Source organism: Melospiza melodia, chromosome 2 (genome assembly GCF_035770615.1).
Source record: "Melospiza melodia melodia isolate bMelMel2 chromosome 2, bMelMel2.pri, whole genome shotgun sequence".
Lineage (NCBI taxonomy): Eukaryota > Metazoa > Chordata > Aves > Passeriformes > Passerellidae > Melospiza > Melospiza melodia.
The window spans coordinates 15,889,103-15,909,054 of NC_086195.1; the positions used below are offsets into that span (position 1 = coordinate 15,889,103).

General features: G+C 41.3%; 1 protein-coding gene across 6 annotated transcripts in view; it reads left to right on the forward strand.

Annotated features, from left to right (window-relative positions):
• The first annotated feature begins 8,459 nt into the window (after positions 1-8,459).
• MAP7D2 (MAP7 domain containing 2) overlaps positions 8,460-19,952 on the forward strand; it is an 81,965-nt gene continuing 70,472 nt past the window's right edge. For 3 of the 6 annotated variants that reach the window (XM_063182633.1, XM_063182640.1, XM_063182646.1), the window contains exon 1: positions 8,460-8,543. In XM_063182633.1, the coding sequence (XP_063038703.1) occupies positions 8,501-8,543 (43 nt within the window). In that variant the 5' untranslated portion in view covers positions 8,460-8,500. The remainder of the gene's footprint in view (positions 8,544-19,952) is intronic. The other 3 variants (XM_063182653.1, XM_063182658.1, XM_063182678.1) reach the window with 1 other exon arrangement.

Consider the following 19,952-nt stretch of genomic DNA (forward strand, 5'->3'; position numbering starts at 1 on the left):
TGTAATCTGCATGATGATAATGTAGTGAGAAAGGGATATCAAAAGGTCAGAGGAATGAAAGTGCCAATACTGATATATGGAGTGGGAAACTGCTGGCTAAAATTTAGCCTCTTGTGGTGGCCAGAATGAAGGTATTGGATTGGTAAAACAAGACAGAGGATCCAAAACTACTCTGTCAGAATGCAAAACTAACTAACACAGATACCTGTGGAGGATTAGCAATTGTGGCTGGAATAATAGGATGGAATTACATGCATCATTTAGGAAAGATGGAAGAGGAAAAAAAAGATGGCAGAACAGTCATTATACATGAATGACTTCAGATAAAAGAAAGGGATGGTGTGAATAGAAGGAGTCATGTTAAAGTAAAGATTGTAAAGAAAAAGTTAGAAAACAAACTGTGCTGTACTGGAGTGTCAGAGAGCCTGCAGTATCCAAGGGAGCCTGGGCGCTGGAATTAGACAGGGGTGTAGATGTCTGTCATGTCAATTGGAAAAGAAAATAAGTGCCTTTAGTTCCTCTATAAATATGGAGATATTGTAAAACCTATTCCTAAATGTGCTAACAGACCTCTACACTGCAGTGAGAAGATATGCAAGAGTGCTATGAAAACTTCCCCATAGTTTTCTTATATGTAGAAGAAATGTGTAGAATTATTAAATACTTTTAACTTCAAGAAAGTAACTCCCATTACTTTAATTTGAAATAAAAAGAAATTCTGAAATATCAAAATTCTCATTGAATAGAAACACTGGTTTTAGCCATCATAATTTTCCCCAATTAATTGTGATAGTTACATCAGGCTGTATCTTCAAATTGAGCTTGAAGACAGAGTAAATAACTTCTCTCATAAATATCACAAATTATTTAAAAAAAAAAGAACATTATAATATGCAGTAAATATATATAAAAGAGAGAATTTAGAAAACACATGCTAGGTGTAATTCTGATTTTCAGTGGGGGGTGAGGGAAAGCTAAAAAGCTAGAATTCAGAAAATACACAAAATGGCTACAAAACCAGCATTATGCATTTGGAACCATCCTTAACACTATTTCCACAGAATCTCTCATGCCTATTTTTATTCAATAACTAGCTTTTTTTTTTTTTTAATTTTGGTCTCTCTTATGTTGGCTACAGAGGTTTATATGTACCAAAAGCATACACTGTATTTGCTGAGTTGTAATTCCTATAAAATTCAAATCTAGAGGAAGCAGCATGTTCCATGATTGGATTGGCAGGGAGGCAGAAAATGAGAGTGACCTTTAACCTGTGAAATTAAACTAAAGTTTGATTTATATCTGATGTTTAGTCAAGTTTGAAACACATGACAACTATCTAAATGCAGCTCCATGAGATTCCTTGAAGTTGTCATTTTATCTTTTTAGCTTATCTAGTTAGGATTTTGTTATGGAATGTTTACACATTATAAAATGCAGTAACTGATTTTTCTCTTCAGAGACAGACTGAGTAATTTGTTGTAGCTGTGTTGAAGGCAGTGGAACTCAATCTGAAAATCCATTTCATTCTTGATGAACAAGTTTTATCAATAGACCCTCCACTTTTGTGTTAAAATGCCTGGTGTAATATTTTATACTAATTGATTTCAGATTCTGCTCAACCACTTTTCAAATTCTGCTTGCTTAAAAATTATTGATTTCATTTTAATAACCAGGAGACCTTCATACTGTAACCATCTGCAGGCACAGTCTGATTTACCATGCTTTGAAGCAGCCACAGAATCACTGGGACCAGCATTGCTGCCTCTGTGTCTGAGTGAGCCAAGTCACATGGCACAACCCTTGTCTGTGGAATTTAAGAAAGAATGAAAAAGTGATTATAAGAGTAAATAAAATCCTCGTTTTTACAATGTTCTTTCTCTCTCTTTCAATAAAAGCAAACAGAATTTGACTTCTACTTCCCTATGCTGGGCAGGTATTGGGTATTTTCTTAAATTACATCTGCATCTGTCATAGATTCCTAAAAGGTAAAAATTAATGAATATTTATGATTTAATAAATCACTGAAAATTAGTTATGAAAGCAGACCTATAGCACACAGACTTCTCTCCTAGAATTACCATGTCTCTCCCAGAGCTGGCTGAGGCACTGGACTTGGCAGGCATTTAGGGAGTGGTGAGCACAAAGCAAATGTCTCACTGTGACTGTGAGGCACTCTGGCTGTGCACTTGCAGTGCTGCCCATAAAGTTCTGTACTCTCAAGACCACGACTGCTTGGACCACCTGGTCTATATGTTGCAGAGGTTTTGCATCCCCGGGGTAGTCACGATTTCCCTTCTCTTCAAAGAGACTGAATTTATCATACTTGGGATGCTAGTTTAACCAAAAAAATAAAAAACTAATTCTCTACTGACTGACTGACATCTGATACAGTATAATTATTATTCAATGATAGCTAAACTTAATTAGTTTAAGGCTATTTTAGGCATTCAATCAGGGTAGAAACATTTTAGGGTTTGATATTCCATAAACTCGAGAGCAGTGCATTATCAGTCTGAGGTAGGAACATTCCTGTCCAAGTTTCTCTCCTATATAAGATAATCTTCTCCTGCATGTTCAGTTGAGGTACTGCTGGGGGAAGAATATTCCACTTCCTGGCAAAGTATCCTGGTGCAGTTAAACAAAAGTACTACAAATAACTGCAAATCCTTCAGGCAAATATCACTCACTTCAGCAGGTGGTGAAGAGAAACAGCAAAATATTTCTATGGCTGCAGGGCAGACATTCTTCCTTTCCAAAGCAAGACCTATCTTCTCCTGCTTCCCCCAGCAAAGGTAAGACTGTCACATCCTCTTAAAGCATGAAAAGCTGACAGAGCTTTTGCCTTTTCTTTGCCTAATACTGCAGTAAATAACCTTTAGTTGCATCCCAGATTCAAAAGCAATCCAAAACTCATTAAAATCTAACTTGTTCTTATTGCCCAATGATACCTGCCCACAAATCTGCAAAGCAATTAGTAACACAGCTTCTAAGATTCATGGCTCACAATGTTTTGAATCTGGAGGGGAATAGCAGGCATTTGGTGGCAAATATTTAAGGACTTATTTACAGGATAACTGGAGAAATAATAAATACCACCCTTTCAATGAAATATTGATGCCAAAATAATCAGTTTAAATCAGTTTAAATCAATGTGAAATAGGTTTGTACTGCATTCCACTACTGTTTATCCCATAACCACACTCAGCAAAGCAGGGTGTGTATACAGGGCTATGTTTGTACATGATTTGAAATGCCTCTGCTGTCAGCAAATAACAAAAGACAAGGTGAGAGAGTTCCTCTCCTGCTCTATTTTCACTTATTTTTGTGAAGATCAACCCTGTTAGTGCCAACCTTTTCCAATCAAATAGCTATGACTGAACTTCAAAGGATAAAAGTGAAAAGTGTGAGGCAAGTGAAAATATGCCCCCGGTTCAAGGCATTTGTAGAGTACAAAAAAGCACATATGGCACAGGATATTGGGGTATGTGATTTATCAATTTAACATTTAACAATGTTAAAAAAATCTACTTTAATATGAAGGAGAAAGAATACACTTTTCACATGTCAAATAACAAATAAAAAAGCAATCCATTATGATTCATCTTAAAAATTATTTTAACACTAGGCTGATATTACTCACTGAATGTCAGTTCTTGATATATGTATACACAAAAATAACGCAGACAGATGTAGTTCAAGTTTTTCCAGACTAAGTTGCACATTGTTCCTTCTCTTCAGTCAGGAGAAGATGCCTGTGAGTACCTGTGACTTCTTAAACAGTGAGAGATAAACAGAAATTGAAGCCATTTCACCTGGGCAAATTCAACTATTTTTTATTAAAATATTTTGACTAAAAGGTAGAAGTCCTTCAGAAATACAACCATGAGTTCTGATTTCAAAACTATAGTTTTGAAACAGAGCACCATTTTGCTGTTGGTATCTACCTTCAAGACTGCTACCACCAACATTCCTTAGAAAGATTTCAAGCTACTGGAAAAAAAGATTTTCTCTGTTATCACAATGGCCCTCAATAGTTTATTGACTCAGTGCCCATGATTTTTTTATGTAAGATTGATCTCTCATGAGGAAGATTTCTTATCAGTCAATTACTCCATGAGTGTTTCTGTCCTTTCATAGAACCATAGAATAGTTTGAGTTGGAAGAGATATTTTAGAACTCATCTAGTCCAACCCTCCTGTGGTGAGCAGGGACACATTCCACTAGACTGGGCTGCTCAAATGCCCATCCAGCTTGGCCTTGAGCATCTCCAGGGACAGGGCATCCACAACTCCTCTGGGCAGTGTCCATCTACCTCACCACTCTCACCAGAAAGAATTTCTTCCTAATATCTGATCTAAACTTGCCCTCTTTCAGTTTAAAGCCATTCCCCCTTGTCTTACCCCTACCTTTTAATCTATTTTAGGGGAATGCTTAAGATGCTGGGTTAATATTTCAACAATCAGGAACAACTCTATTTAGGTATACCCACCAGCTTTCTTCAGTTTCTGATGCATGTGCTGAAATACTGTCTAACTTCTGACTCATGTTCTGTTTATCTCAGAGAACACCTGATGAAGAGGAGCACTTCTCTTCAGATGACTTTGCACCGCTTGTAAAAATACTTTGGTCTGAGCACTGAATTTCATCCAGAGGTTGTGAGGCACTGGACTTCCAAGTTTCAGAAAAGGAAGGATGATTTTGAAATTAAAGCAGACAAATAGTGCCTGGGAGAAATGGATTTACCATCTCTGACAAGCAGTGTTTGCATGACACTGGGCTCATTGCTCCAAGTGAAATACCCCAGGGAGCCATTCTACTTGCCTTACTTTTTTTTGGGCACTCAAATTCTTGGCTATTGATTCAAAAACTGTGGACCAACATAGATTTGTAACACTGTCAATTTGGCTAGTTTGCTCAGTACTGACTGTTCTGTTTTCCTTCAGAAGCATTCCTAGGGTGGGATGGCTTTGGTTGCATAGATACCACTGTCTCAAAAACACTGAGAAAAGAAGCCAAGATTCTAAAATTTAGTTTACACTTTTGACAGTTTTTATCTGAATGTCTGTTAAGGTGGCAAAATTATCAGTCTCTCCAGCTTTTTTTCTGTCTGCATCCTGAGCTGACTGTAAGAATTTACTTCTCTGCAGATTTACCTCTGAGATTTTCACAGGCTTTCACAGGCTGACCATCACCTATGGTAGCTCATTTGCACAGACCTTTTTAAATAAAGAATCTCCTCAAAATGTGTGGGAAAAGAGGAAAAATTTTTCCACAAAAGAAATCCAAAGTGATGTTGATTTTAGCAGTGCACAACACACCTTAAATGAAAGAACAGTGCTTCAAAGTACAACAATCTAGAGCTTCATTCAAAGCAGGACAAACTGGGCTTCAGATGAAGAAAGTAGAATAACCAAAGTATCTGCAATAAACACTTTCCCAAATGGAGTGCTCAATGTGATGTGCCTTACAGACATGAAGTTCTGTGTTGGGAAAATTCCTGCACTGCTTTATAATTTCTGCCAGACAGCTGCTGATCAGAGACTGGTAATGCCCAGCAAGCACACAGCTTCTCCCTGCTGTCTCATTGCCCTTGCAGGCAGTGCTGTGATAATTCACACTCCTGGCCCAGGAGATGAGGAGAAATTTTCCAATCCCTCAGCAACCAAAGACTATAGGACTGTGTAAAAGTTGTGTAACCCTTCTCCTATCACTCAGAAGTTGACCCTCCCATTGCTCCTGGTGATGTGCAACCTCTAGGATGCTTTCCTTCTGCTGATAGGAAGGGACATCTAAGGAAGGTGGGCTGTGGAGAGCTAGGGAGGAGCATGGTGACATCCCGAGGTCTAAGCATGCAAATGCTGGCTGTAGTCCCACCACAGCTGGGAAGGTCCCTTTTGCTTCTATAGTCGAGAAAATAATCTTGTTCTGTAAACTATGGGCAAAATTAAACTGTTCATAAATTCCTTTTTGAAGGTTGAAAATTAAAAAATGTCCCAGAGTTCTTCTATTTATCATAAAGAAGGATACAAAGACATGCTGAAATTAGCTCCTGACTCCAGGCATAAGTGCATACCAAAGCTTTGTAGATTACCCTAAGTAACCCACTACATCTAGTGCTTAAAAATCTATAAAGTGTTTAAAGTCAAACCTGAGCAAGAACAGTTATGCTTTTTTCGTGGTGCTGGTGGATGCACATTGTATTAAATCCACTGTTCCCTGCTTTAAAACCACCTGCCAGCCTCCACAACATAAAAGAATTAACAAACCACTACAGACAACTCCAGACACATTACCTTCCTTTAGCTCTTCCCTGTGTGCAAAATATGATAATAGTACTACTAAGAAGGCTGCTACAAAGTTAAATTTATAAATGTTTTGAAGGAGTTATAAGACTACCACAGGAAAGTCATCATGGAAATTAATTAACCTGCCTTCAAGGCAGGGTTTGAAGAATGTACAGAGAATATGACATGAAAGATTCCACTTTACATGATGAAAATGAAGAGAAACATTGAAGAACTATACATTAATTAAAGACATCCTTGTATTGAATGAGACAGGAGTCTTGTGGAAAAAACCACTCTGAAAAGGTAATTTAAAAAGTGATTCCTATCACAAACAACATAAAATACTATAGGGGAGGGCATTGTCTTTGGAGCTCTCATGTTTTCTGTATAGTTTCCTTAAGTTTTCTTTAAAATCTCCTTTTTAATATTTTTTCCATGGCATGACTGCAGGTCTGAATGGTGTGAACCAACTATCAGAGGAATTACAGTTGTAGGAGAACACTTCTTTCTCCATGTGACATGCTGTGCTTATGGGCTTCACAACCACCTGAGAGCCAGCACTGGTGGGCTCCTGTTCCTCAGGGCAGATTCTCCAGTACCCCCATCTCCTTTCAGCCACTGCCTGAATATCCTCCCTCCCTCCCTCATACCCCTTTCTCCAGTCTGACCATAATCTTCCATCTTTTCATCCCTCACATCCATTCTCTGCTGTCCTGTTTCCCAGTCCTGGAAATACATCTTCTGTGTTTCCTTTTCCTCATCACTAAGCCCATATATCTTGCACTGAGACCAGCTGTTCTTTCCCATGTGTTCATCAGAAACCAACAGGCTGAAGATTAATTACTGTCACAGGAGATTCTTCCTTCTTTTGGCTTTGTTGCCAAAGGAGCCCCTGGAAATTAGGAGGAACAGCTACAGTAAGAGAGATGGGTTTTTTCTTCTGTAATGTGATTAAAACTGTGCAATTTAATCTTTAGACAGGTAGAATAAAAAGTGGAGCCCCTTGATGTAGCGTTAGTGGGAGAAACAGCTGAAATGAAAACGTAATTTGCCACTTTCAAAATGTGGCAGAGTTATAAGCAATGAAAATTACATATTTAATTGATAAAGCAACATTAGGAATAATTATTACTATATACACCAGAAACCCTAAATCTTCGTGGCTAGACTTTTATTGAGGTGTGTGAACCCACACACGACAACACCACTTCAATGTTTAGACGGAAGAATTGCTGCCCACCACCCCAACAGAAAAATTGCCTCATAGGAAATAGGAGACACATCAGGAAAACCAAAGTAAATGCTGTCCTCCTTCTTCCTCTCATATTGACTATGGTCTGTACTTTCAGGTGAAGAATAAAAAGGTAACATAATTGCTTGGCAAAAAGAAGAAAACAAAAGGAGTAAGAATAAAAAGTGGAAGGGTTAAATTTATGTTACATTTAAATTTTGGTAAATTGGCGGTGAAGATGGGTCAATAAGGGGTTTGGCATATAACCCAGTTCTGGCAACGTTTTGGGCAGGAGCTGCCCCAACGCCGCAAGCCCTGTGGCCGTGTGCCCTCCCCTGGCACTGCTGTGTCCCAACACGGCCCGGAAACACGAAACCAGCAATGGGGGAGCAAAAGAAGCACACAAGGTGTGTGTTAAAATTTTGGGGAGTTAAACCGCTAGTATGTCAGTGATGAGGAGAAACAAAGATTATGTTAATTTCTCCCCTTCTAACACCGAGTACTAAGTGGTCCTGCCGCTGCAGGGCCAGCCTGGCCCGAAGGGAACCGGGACCGCAGCCGGATGGGGAGGACACGGCTGTGCCTTTCCCGGAGCCATCGATTCACCCGAGGCCGCACGAGGCTGCAAACAGCGGGCGCAAACACCTGGATGGAAAAATCTGGGAAAACGGCCCGGAAAGCCGGAGAGCGCTGGTTGTTCGGCTCTGGGGGATAACCCGAGTGAACGCGCCCGGGCACCGCAGCGCCGCTCAGCCGCCCCTGCCCGAGCGCAGCCCCGCCGCCGGAGCACTGAGGGCGGGGCGCGGCCCCACCTGGGCAGCGGGCCCGCCCCGCCGTGAGGGCCCGGCCGCGGCCCGCCCTCGCTCCCCTCCCTCCGCCGCGCCGTCAGGTGCCGGGGCGGGCACTGCGCCTGTGCGGCGGCCGCGGGTGCAGCCAGCCCAGCCGGCCCCGGCGGGACGCGGTGGCGGCACCGGCGGGGAAGATGGCGGAGCCGGGGGCTGCGCGGAGCCACCCGCGGGCCACAGGTAAGGGATGGGGCCGCGGCCCCGCGACGTGCCGGGGGACCGGCGGCTCCTCTGCCCGCATCCCGCGGCTTCTCCCGGCGCTGTCCCGTCCCGTCTCTCGCCGCCCGGCGCCGGCGCTGCCCGAGTCCCGGCCAGGGGCAGGCGGGGGTCGCTCCCCGGCAGGTGCCGCCGGGTCCGGCCGCCATCTCGGAGGGATGGGGCCGCCGCTGTCGGCGGGAGCCGCGGCGGTGCCGGCGCCGGGCGGCCGCTCCCGAGGGGACACGGAGCGGGTCCCGCCCGCGGCTCCCGGCGGTCCCCATCCTTGCCCTTTGTGGGGCGGGAGGTGTTTGCCATGAGGTGGCTTTTGTGCCGCCGCGATTTCCCCGGCCGCCGGCGGTGCTGCTGGGGCGGGCGGGCGGGCTGTGCCCCGAAGTGCAGAGCAGCGATTTGTAAAGCTCCTGCTCGGCGGTGCCTGGGCCTGCCTGTGCCGGTGCTGCCCAGCCCGGGCACAAACTGGTTGAGCGGGTATCGGGCGTGAGCACCGCACGCAGAGCCCTTATATAGACACGGCTCCTGGGTAAGGTCTCTCCTCGCTGCTCGGCGAACAGAAGTTTTCATTTCCGAGGATGAAAAGGGTGTGTGAGATGTGGTGGAGGTTGCTGTGCTGTATGTGGGAACAGCACCTGGCATGGGATCAATTCCCCAGCACCCTGAGGTGTTGGAGCCAAGGCTGGTGGTCGTGACCTTGGCTCTTGGCTTCCCGTGTAGGTGTTGGGGTGGGTCTGGCTGCTCCTCCTTCCCACGACTGACTTCCCTGGGCTCAGTGGGAGATGAGCGGTGATTAAGGTGTTATGTAGGCGCTCATTACACTTTTACCTTAATTATCTGGTATGGAGCCTCTGCTTTGTGGATGGTAAACCATCTAAACCTGGTGCATAAGAGGGAATTAATTTCCCCGTTTGTCCTAAGCCACTGTAGTCACTAAAAGTAGCTTTGCAATTGCTTTGGGAGATAAAAAAGGATTACTCTTCAAATTTATGGAGAGGGCATCTGAGACTTTGACTACTCTGAGGTAACACGGTGTGAAGAGCTAAGGAAGGAGCTGGGAACACCTGTGTTTTTTCCTCACCCTTCTCCACATGCTCAGTAGTTGCAGCTTTTGCTGTAAGGCTGTTGCTGTTGAGCAGTCCTGCACTTCTAGGGCTTGGGTCTCCATTTCTTAGTGTTTCACATGGAAGACAGGAGGAAATTAATGCTCAGAATTCATATTTGTGAGGTTTCTTCACACCTCTTGTCTAAAGCATAGGGAATTCTTCCCCATATTCACTTGCACTCTTCCCAGATCTTTTTATGGTTTTTTTCGTTTGTTTATATATTCTAACTTCAGAGGCAAATGTTGCAAAAAACCTTCACTCTTTATATTAACCAGTACATAAAGCATTTTTCACCTTGTATGAGATGGGGAATCCATAGAAAAGGTAGCATGTACTGTAATTAAAGATTGTATCAAATGGGTCATGTGTTGTAGGGCATGGGCAGGCACAGACAGATGTCATTACTTGTGGTCAAGCATTGGCATTTGAGCACTAGTACCCAAGGAATGCAGTATATAGAGTGGTCTTGGCCAAGTTTGTTATTTGAGTTGTCTGCTAGAAGATAATACATGATGTGGTGTAAAGATTGTGTATGTGTGGGGTGTGTTACAGACAGCACTATGGATGGCATTTGATCTCCTGCAGCAGAGAATGAGGCTCTTTTTTGTGGGACTTGCCAATTTTGTAACAAGCACGACAGCTACTAAAGTGCATCATTAATGTGGATGTGGACATGAGGCTCTCTTAATTCATGTTTGTATGTATGTCTTGGTCCTGGAGTCCTTGCCTTGGTCCTAGGGATAGGAAGACTCTTACCTCTCTGTTCCAGAGGAAAATGCTCTTTCCCACGGTGTTGTTCCCAAAAGGGTGCTGCCAACACCAGGCAGTGACTGTAGCCACTGTTCCCCTTCCCAAACTGTAGTTCTCTGGCAGCATCTGAGCTTTGATCTGCAGGATCCTCCAGTACTGGGGGAATTGTTAGGATGGCAGTGCAAGCAAGGCACTTCACACTGTCTGCCCAGACCAAGCTGTAACAAACAAGCCTGCAATAATGGATTTTTTTTATTTTTTTTGCATCTCTTGACTGCTAGAGGAGAGAATATTGTTAAATTGTTTCTAATTCTGCAAGCAAGGAGCAAAATTCTGTGGCACAAAGAAATAATAATTGCAGAGCTCAATTATATCCCTTTGCCAAAAATCAAAGGCATGAGGCAAACAATAGCATGAGAAGACACTGTAGGAATCCTGTTGTCAGGGAGAGTGTTAGGTGACCAAAATGTGGGCATTATTGCTGCTGCTGTCTATAGTAAAGGTAATGACTAAAGAGCATTTGAAGGACAAGTGGCTCAGTATTGAATCTCTTGTCTTCCTTTTTATTGCCTGGTGAGATTTGCTTTAAGTATGTGCTAGGAGGTTGAAATACTGGACACTTTGATTTTCAGAGTAAGATGTGTTTGTTGGTTGTTTGGGTTTTTCTCCTTGTAGAAAACATGATCATGCCTAAAAGAATTTAAGAGAAAAAATGATGTGCCATCCTAGACTGTATATCACAAAACCAGTTTGTGTGAAAGGAATTAATGTGTGGATTCCTTTTAAAATACTGTGTGGGTTTTTCTTCTTGATCTCATTGCTTTTCCAAGTGATTTCTTATAGGCCAAAATGATTTAACCAACATGTACTTACATTCTTCTTTTTGTACTGTACTGTTGTCTCTCATATGTGGACACTCAAGGTTTATCCCCAAGGTTAATTCATGTACTGCTTTTCATGTGATGTTACCATTTGCAAGTATTGGCTTTAGTTCAGGGCAGTTTAATACACTCTCAAGGTTACTGTTTTGATATTTAAAGTATTGGCTTTGTCCTGAAAAAAGCAAAGTCAAACCTCTTCCCAGTAAAGTTCACTAAATGGCAGTGAAGAAAAATGTCTTGCCTTTGCATTCTGGGGCTGCAGCAGTAAAAGGAAGGTGTATCACTTGAAATGCACAGGTCAGGGAAGTAAAGCATCTGAAAGCTTTAGTGTTTATAGGACAGCTTGGTACAGTGTCACAGAGCTGCCTTTGCTTTGGTGCCTGGTGCATCCATAGCAGTGGAAAGGCATCAGGAATGCTTGACTGAACATTAGGTAATTATTTCTAGATGTGCTAATTGAAGAAGCATGTATGTATTTAATGTTAATGAAACTATGTATCCTGTGTGATGATACTGTATGAAGATTTATGTAGTAAAGCTTTTTAAATCTCATGAGTAAAGAAAATGCAATTATAACTTTTTTGGTTATCAGTCACTCAGTGTATGTGGACCAAAACTGACAGGTGAAATTCTTAAAAATCTTATGTCTGGCATTTACTTATAAATGCTTTCTAAGGCTACAGATTAAAACAAGGCTTTAAATTCTGTTCAGTTCTGGACTGCTTAGATGATTGGAAAAAACATCTTATTTCCTTCTTGTGTGTTTCACCCTTGCAAGGTCCCAGTGTCAGGATTATTGAGTAGCTTGTTTGGCTTTTTCTTTTACTTATCTTGACCACTCCTCGTGAAATCAGGTTTTTGCACCAGCTCTCTGATAGGGCATTGCAGCTTCCAGCCCTTTGTGACTGGCTCAAGCTGTTGAGCAGATCCTAGAAACAGTAATCCTCAGTTTAGAGTATACATCAATTTATACAATGCTTTTTTGTTAAGATACTGTTTTATGGAGTTTTTATAAATAACTGGACTGTACAGGTCCAGTTATTTGTAAGATGAAGCTGATCAGGAAGCTAATGCAAATTTTGGGAATGCTAACTGCATTTAGTTACTTGTATTACACACTCAGATTTAACTTTCTTGTGGACATCTACTGGTTGAGAGGGAAAATCTGGATAATATGCTTAAATACTGGAAGGAATAGTAATGCTCAGCCAAGATTCTTGAGGTAATCAAAAGCAAAGTTCAGTACTGTAACTGGGTTAATTTTAATCTGCCTGTTTTAGGTCACTTTACATAATTTCTGAGTTATTTTGCTGTAATTGACTCATGTTTGGTGTTTTCATGACAATTTGATACATTGCTGGTGTATTTTCTGTGCCTGGGATTAGTGCATGTAGGAACATGGTATGTATCAGTTTTCCCAATGTGTTCAAGCAGCTTAACCAGTGAAAAAAGTGACTTGGGTAGTCACATTAGCCTGGGCTGGATTTAGATAGGATATTTGGAAATACCTTTCACTGTGTCTTATCTCCACAATGATTAATGATGATGCTGTGTCACTGTGCAAAGATAAGTGGGTCTCACAAAGTGGAAATCCATCTAACCATTAAAAAACCCCCCAAGATTATTGTTGTGTTGTTTAAAAGACTAATGCATCTGACAGACTTTGTCATTCAAAGAGTACACTATTGTTTTTCTTCATTTGTGTCAAGATCCTGAAACCCTAGCACTCTCTGTGGATCTGAATGTTGTAAGAATCTTAGTAAAGTACTTCTTGTTGTAGTTAAATAGTAATCCAAATCTTTCACGTGGAATTACTTCTGGCTTTGAGTTGTCCTCTGTGTATGCACATATATAATGCATGTACATTTCAGGCTTTTGGCAGTTGTAATGAACTGATATATTCAAATGCTTGTTGGTCATATTCTTAGTTTTTGTAATTTTCTTCTTGTAGCTCTTAAATGCATTATCCACAGTAGTTACACTTTCCCATAATTATTTAATATCTATGCCCTCTGTGATCTGAAGTTTTGTGAAGTATTGTGCTTCTTTTCATTTAATGTATTATTTGTGTGTGTCATCTTTGTTTGCCAAATGTCAGATCAAACTGTTTTGCCCTAAATTCTGGGACATCAATTTCGCTTTTGCACTGGAATATCTGAAGGCTTTTGCTGCTTCTTTCATGTGCTTGTGTGTGCTTTGCTTTGATCGAGTGGGAGCTGATTATTCCTGTAGTATTGAGGTGCTGCAGACAAACGCCTGCTTTGCTGAGATTGATAAAGCATTGCTGTGATCTCTGCATCAGCTTCAGTTACACAGCAGGTGTTTGTTGTTTTAGCAGCTTTTCAGTGAGGCTCCAAAGCAGTGATGAATAGGAGAGGTATTCCTGATGTTGTGCAGGGTTTGCACAGTTGTGCTGTGGTAGCTGTTTGCTTAGGCATCAGCTTGCTTTCAACTGTTTTTCTCTGTGTGCCGAAGTTTGTTTTTTTCACTGTGTTTTCATGTTACTTTTCTTGGCATAAAGATGCCAATAGCAACCTTTTCATATTAATGTTTCAATTTTGTAATATGCATTCCTTTACAATGTGTAAAATGCAACTTTTTGTGTTCCAGTGTTACAGGTATGTGCTTTTTGATTGGACCAGTTGGAAAAACAACATTGAACTCAATTTCTTCTAATGATTTAACAGAAGAGATTGCTTCCTGTGCATCATGTAATGTTTAACTTTTTGAGCTCTGGACATTCAAATCCTTTTTTCTGGTTTGTGAAAAATCTGTAAACTCTTATTTTCTGTATTTTGAGTACAGAAATAGATAAAATTGTCCAAGCTTTCAAAGTCAACCCCTTCAGTAGTAATTACATATGTTGTTTATGTGTTCCTGTGTGCTTGCATTTGCCTTCCAAGAGGACCAGTCTATGGAATATGTATTAACTTGGTGTGAAATGATGAGCATTTTAATCTGGAGTGTCTTCTGCTTTGTTACTTCATGCCAGAGCCAGGTGTCTTGTTGGCTTTGTGCACATTAATACATCTGCTTGCACAAAAATGAAAATGGATTTTATGCCCCATAACCTTAACACCATCACAGGTGTGTTGTGCATTCAACCAGTTTGGAAGAAATTACATGAAGCTTCATAAATCTGGTTTTCTTTGTTGAATAGTTTCTCTTAGATACGTCTTTTTCCTAGTAGAGATTTCAATAAACGAGTGAGAATTTATCACTTCTGCCTGAGATTTTGATAGGATGGGAATGGGTGTGTCAGATAAAAGTGCACGATACCATATATCAATTTGTGGATGCCACTGTAAAAACATATAAAAAAGTCTTCAAGAGAACAGTGGTAACACTACTACAGTTAGTACAGTTTTGTCTGTTTTGGTGCCAGATGCTGGAGGATGTGTTGAGGTTTTGTTTCACTTAGGAAGATCTGCAACTATGCCTTGCCCAGTTCAATCCATATGAATTATCAAATTACTTGTTTCGTGCCAAGCAGAAGCCATCAAGGCTCTGCTTTAATTCAGAAAAATGCTCATTCAAATATTTGTAGTTTGAAATTAATTTTGCTCGTGGGTGTGGAATACTGAAATTCTTCATGTGGCTGCAATCAAAAGAGAGAGATACAAACTTTGCAAAGGTGCTGTGCGTGCCTGGGGCTGTAACCACAGCAGGAGTGCTGAGGGGGTCCAGGCAGGGCTCTGCTGCCTTCTCACTTCAGTGATAGATCAGGTGAGAGCTGGAACACTCCAGTTTGAACAAACTAGCCTTGATTGTTGAGTTGGAATAAACTTTCAATATCCAATTATACTGGGACTAAATTAAACTTAATTTTGAAAACACTCCAGCCATGTGAAACAAAAATATTTTTTATGCTCCTAAGTTTGCTGCATGACAAATCACCCAAGAAAGGCCCTTTCCTTTTGTCTCAGAAGGGAAAACAGGACGTACTGCAGTGTTCATCCACACATCATTACTGTGATTTTTACATATTTTAAGTTAGGGGATTTGGTTTCCCTTCCCATGGGAGGGTGGTATCAACAAATGGGAAGAGTTTGCCTTTTGCTGGCGACTTGCCTGCATCTTGCCAGTTTTCATTCCCTTGTTTGTGTTGAGTGTGGCATCTGTGTGTGTGTGCAGACCCTCTCTGTGTCAGGGGAAAGAAACCTCAAGGAGGGAACTGTAATGTGCTGTTGGACCTCTTAAAATGTTGATAAACAGTGAGCAAATTATGGCTTCCAAAATAAATGGTGGATGAGTTTTAGTTCTCCTTTCCCTCTCCTGAAGGGAAGGGAGCCAATAGGGCTTTACTTTCGTGTGTCTTGACTTTTGATACCATGCATCAGCCCCAGGACATATTTTTCCCATATGCTTAATGGTCTATTAATAGATGTATTTCCATTCTGTTTCCTGGGTTTAGTGGCTCTAAGTGCTGTGGTTACAAGTAAACATGGCACTTTTCAATAGTCAGAGGAAGTGGTTTTAATGATGCAGTGAAACAAGAGGGTGACCTTCCCCTCTTGTTGGCACAAATGAGTTTTTGATGAGGTTCTGGATGTGAGTGCTGCGTTGCAGGGTTGTGAGCTGGGATGTGTTTCATGGCTCGTTGAGGCCAGGTTATGGCACTGAATGAAAATGTTTGAGCCCTGCATAGGGAAGAAATGGTTTAGAGAATGTGTTATGGAGAAAGGTTGCTTTTTTTTTGGCATTATCAAGTTACAGAACTGAAAGAAAACTTGAAACAGAAATAACTGAACAGATTGAGGCATTTACAGATAATGTAAATAACTTGGTTTCTGTAATAATTTTTATATTCTATGAGCAGTTTTGCGTCTCTTTCATGCCTTGCAGTATGTTTTCCCTGTTTTGGGTTGGGGTTTTTTTGCCTCTGAGGTTTTTGCAATCTCTGTTCTTATAACAGAGTCACTGCCATTATCCAGTCTTCCTTTAAGTCTCATATAGCCAAAGGATGTAATAAAAAAGTAGCCTATCCTTGAATTTTTATATATTTAATCTGTGATGAAGTTGTCCAAATTATGTGTGAGTGGCACTGAAAACTATGTTACACAGTACAAGCACATCCACTTTCAGATCCAATTTTTGTCATGGTCTGTTTGAAGTGCTGAAGGTGAACTGAATACTATAAGGAAAGTCTTCATGCAACCTCCTTGTAGTGAGTGCTCCCTAAAACATAGTGACAAGCTTACAGGCCATGTAGCAAGTGAAAAGGTGTTTAAAATAGCACAGTGATGCTCCTGGAAGATCCCTAAAATCTCTGTTGATGAGAACCCCTGCACTACATAGACCTTCTGGTGCCTACTTGCTGATAATGGTGCGTCTGTGCTTTTGGTAAAATGAGACCCTACTAGGATATCTCTTAAGATTTTAGAAGTTGGCTTTTTATGTTTCTCTCTAATGGTGTTTTCTTCCTTCCCTATTCACATCCACTCAGTTCTGCCTACAAGGTCATAAGGGTGGCCGCCTTGTGAGGGAAACTGTCTCACGGCTGCCCTCCCTGATGCCTAGAAACAGGCATTAATGGAGGGGTGTAAGATCACAGCAAGTGTCCAGTGTGCTTCCTAGAGTCCCTCAAATTATGGTTAGAGGACTTAGAGATGTATCCAGAAAATACATCTTGACTATATCTTCTGTGTGTGCATATTCCCATGCTCTAGTTTGCTTCTTGCCCCAGTTTCATAATTACACTCAATACAGTAATTCTTGCTCTTGCTGCCCCAGCAGAGCTCACTCCATTCCATCCAGCCTAAGGAGGGCAGGAAGAGAAAAGCCTGATGGAGAAGACTGAGCCCATCAGATGGGTTCCAGCAGGAATTTACCTCTCACCAGCCCCCCTGCCTCCTGCAATAGACCCCAGAGGGCTGAAGCAGCTCTGAAGTTTTTCTTGTGGCAGCTGCAGGGCAGGCAAAGAGACCATGAATAAGAAAAAGGTGGAAAGGAAAAGAAAATGCATTCCATGCTATTTAACCTCTGCTTCAGGCGTTCCTGTTCAGAAATAGAGAATCACCATATCAAAGAGCTCTTTGAAAATCAAAGGTAACAAAAACAAATAGGGTGAGGAGTGTTTTCCTAGTCTTCAGAACAGCTCTTGGTTAATGTGCTGCAAGTGTGATATACTTACTTAAGTTATAGACGTGGAGAAGTAGAGGGGCGGAAGTCCTCAAGATGGTTTGTTAATGACTATTTTGCACTGGAATGAATCCAGGTATCTCCTGGTGATGCATGCATCTTGAGAAATTCTGGTCAAAACCTCCATGGTATTAAGTAGTATTTGGAAGATGTAATTTTCCTATTCTGACCCAATGGCTGAGAACTGTTGGATCTGAGGAGCAGTGTTTCCAGCTGGTTATATTATACACTCCTTCATAAATTTGTACAACTGAAAAACCCCAAGAAATAAGATTCTTAAGGGAATGTGGAAAACTGCTCAGCAACTAAAAGCTAGCTATAATTCCAACATTTTAGATTTGAAAGTATTCATCCCTATCTGTTTCCAGCTGTGTAATCTAGCCCATTACCTTGTACCTTGCCAGAATAAACCAAATTTGTTCTTCTTGGGTGTTGTTTGGTAAAAAAATGTAGTTTCACTGTTGTCTGACAGATGCCAAGTGCTGTTATTGGGGAATAGTGAAATAAATAAATACACATATTTATTTGTAGGTAGAGCTAGAGTGACATTCTTTGAGTATACAGTTTAGGAAATTCTTTGGGAATTTCCTGCGTCAAAGTTTACACAAACTGGTAAGAACTGATGGTGTCAGTTTTGTAGAGGAAAAGATTTTCAGTGTGCATCATCTAGCTCTGCTTTGAGAAGGTGGTACAGGATTTGGCTTCAGGTTCTGGACTTAATGAAGCATGTTACACTGAAGTAATCTGCCCCTAAGTCTTCAAATGTTTAATCAGGAACAAGAATCTCTTAATCTTCTGCTGCTAGTCAACTGTCTCATTTTGATTCAGAAATATTTGGTGCATCAATAAAAAAATACTAAAAGCAAAGACAAAAATATTTCTTTCTTGCCTGTTAGATAATCCTCTTGCCTATGCACAGGAGCAATACCAAAATGTTTGCTTGCTTGTTTGGGACAAGTTAATTTCAGATCTCATTTGTATTCTCAGGTAAGAAGTTCTGATGCTGATCTACTGGAAAAAAGAAGTGTTAATTTTGTTTTTTATTTATAGCATTAATCCTCATTAAGGTAGAGAAGGTGGGTATAGTTGGCTGTTAGTGATGGTGGGTAGAGAAGGTGGTTAGAGAAGATGGGCACAGAGGCTCTTTGTCCCTTTGCCCATTAGCCCATTCTTTCTTCTACTGTCAGCTGAGGCTTAGAGAGCAGCCTTGTTGTGTGTGTGTAGCCCTACATTTCCCTTCTTCCTGACTTCTTACATGTGCAGGGCAGCATGTGGCTTTTGCTGCATCCCCAACCCCTCCTGGCCTCTTCCAAAATATTTACTGCTTTCTATTTCTTCAGCCAACTCAACCTACTCATCTCTCTCCTCTTTTCCCTTGCTATGGGTAGGCAGGTTTTTCAAGCCCTGACTCTGTAGCTTTTGATTTGTATCTACATGTGAAAGAAAATTCTGGAAGAGTGTAGGATTCCCATGTAAGTGCTGGCTTTCAGCCTGAGTGTTTATGACATGGGGCTCCACATTCAGCAGAGCTGCTCTGTTGCCACAGTCAAACAAAAGCCTCTCCTTGTACAGGTGTGTCCTGAACTTTGCTCTGACCACAATTAGTCTGTGTCTAATCACCCTGGCAAGGAGCTCCACAGTCAGCTGCCTTTGCTGAGAATGCTACAATCAATGTCTTTGCAGTGAGGCGAGGTTTGTGCACAGATAACCTCTTGTTATGAGACCAACCAATTACAGTGCAAGCAAGCAAAGTTCATTGCCCATCAATCTGGAGAAGGAGCAGCTTGGTTCATGGTATGTGGAAGTGGAGAGGAGAATGGGACAAGTGAGTGCATGAGCACTGAGGTTCTTGAGGCAGCAGCTGCTTCCTGCTCTTACAGACACACAGGATGTGGGGCCCAGCATTTTATACTGGGACACAGCCCCTGTCATCTTTTACTGTGCTGCAAGGTGGCAACCACTGGTCAACTCATTTCAGGTTCTAGAGAAGCCCTAGGCAAGAGGAAATAAAAATTCAGATGTCTAATGTGCTTTGAAAAGTATTCTAGTGGGGTTACTGGCTTTGCAGGGTGAATATTTGCCATATGGTTTCAAGAACTGACTAGGTGAAGTTAAGACACATCTCTTGGGGTTTAGAACAAAGTGTACAACCCATTGATGGGTTTTGGTTTCTCTGTGCTTATATACAAAATAGCTTTCACCTAATGAAGCAATCCTGGTGAGTCATTTTATTAACTGTAGTTGAAATGGTGGAATTCCAGATTAGCAAGGGAAAAAAAAACTGGTGTAAAAAATAAATAAACAAAAAAACCCCAACCCAAACAAAAATCCCCTTCTGACGTATCTTTCATGTCAGTATGTTTTGGATGTATACTTCATGATTTTTAAAAGAATAAACCAAGAGAATTGCTGACGTGTAAAATCATTGTATGCAGTTTTCAGATTCCTTGTAAATGCTGGAAATAGCAATCTTTTGAATGCATTCTTTTGAATGCAATAATTGC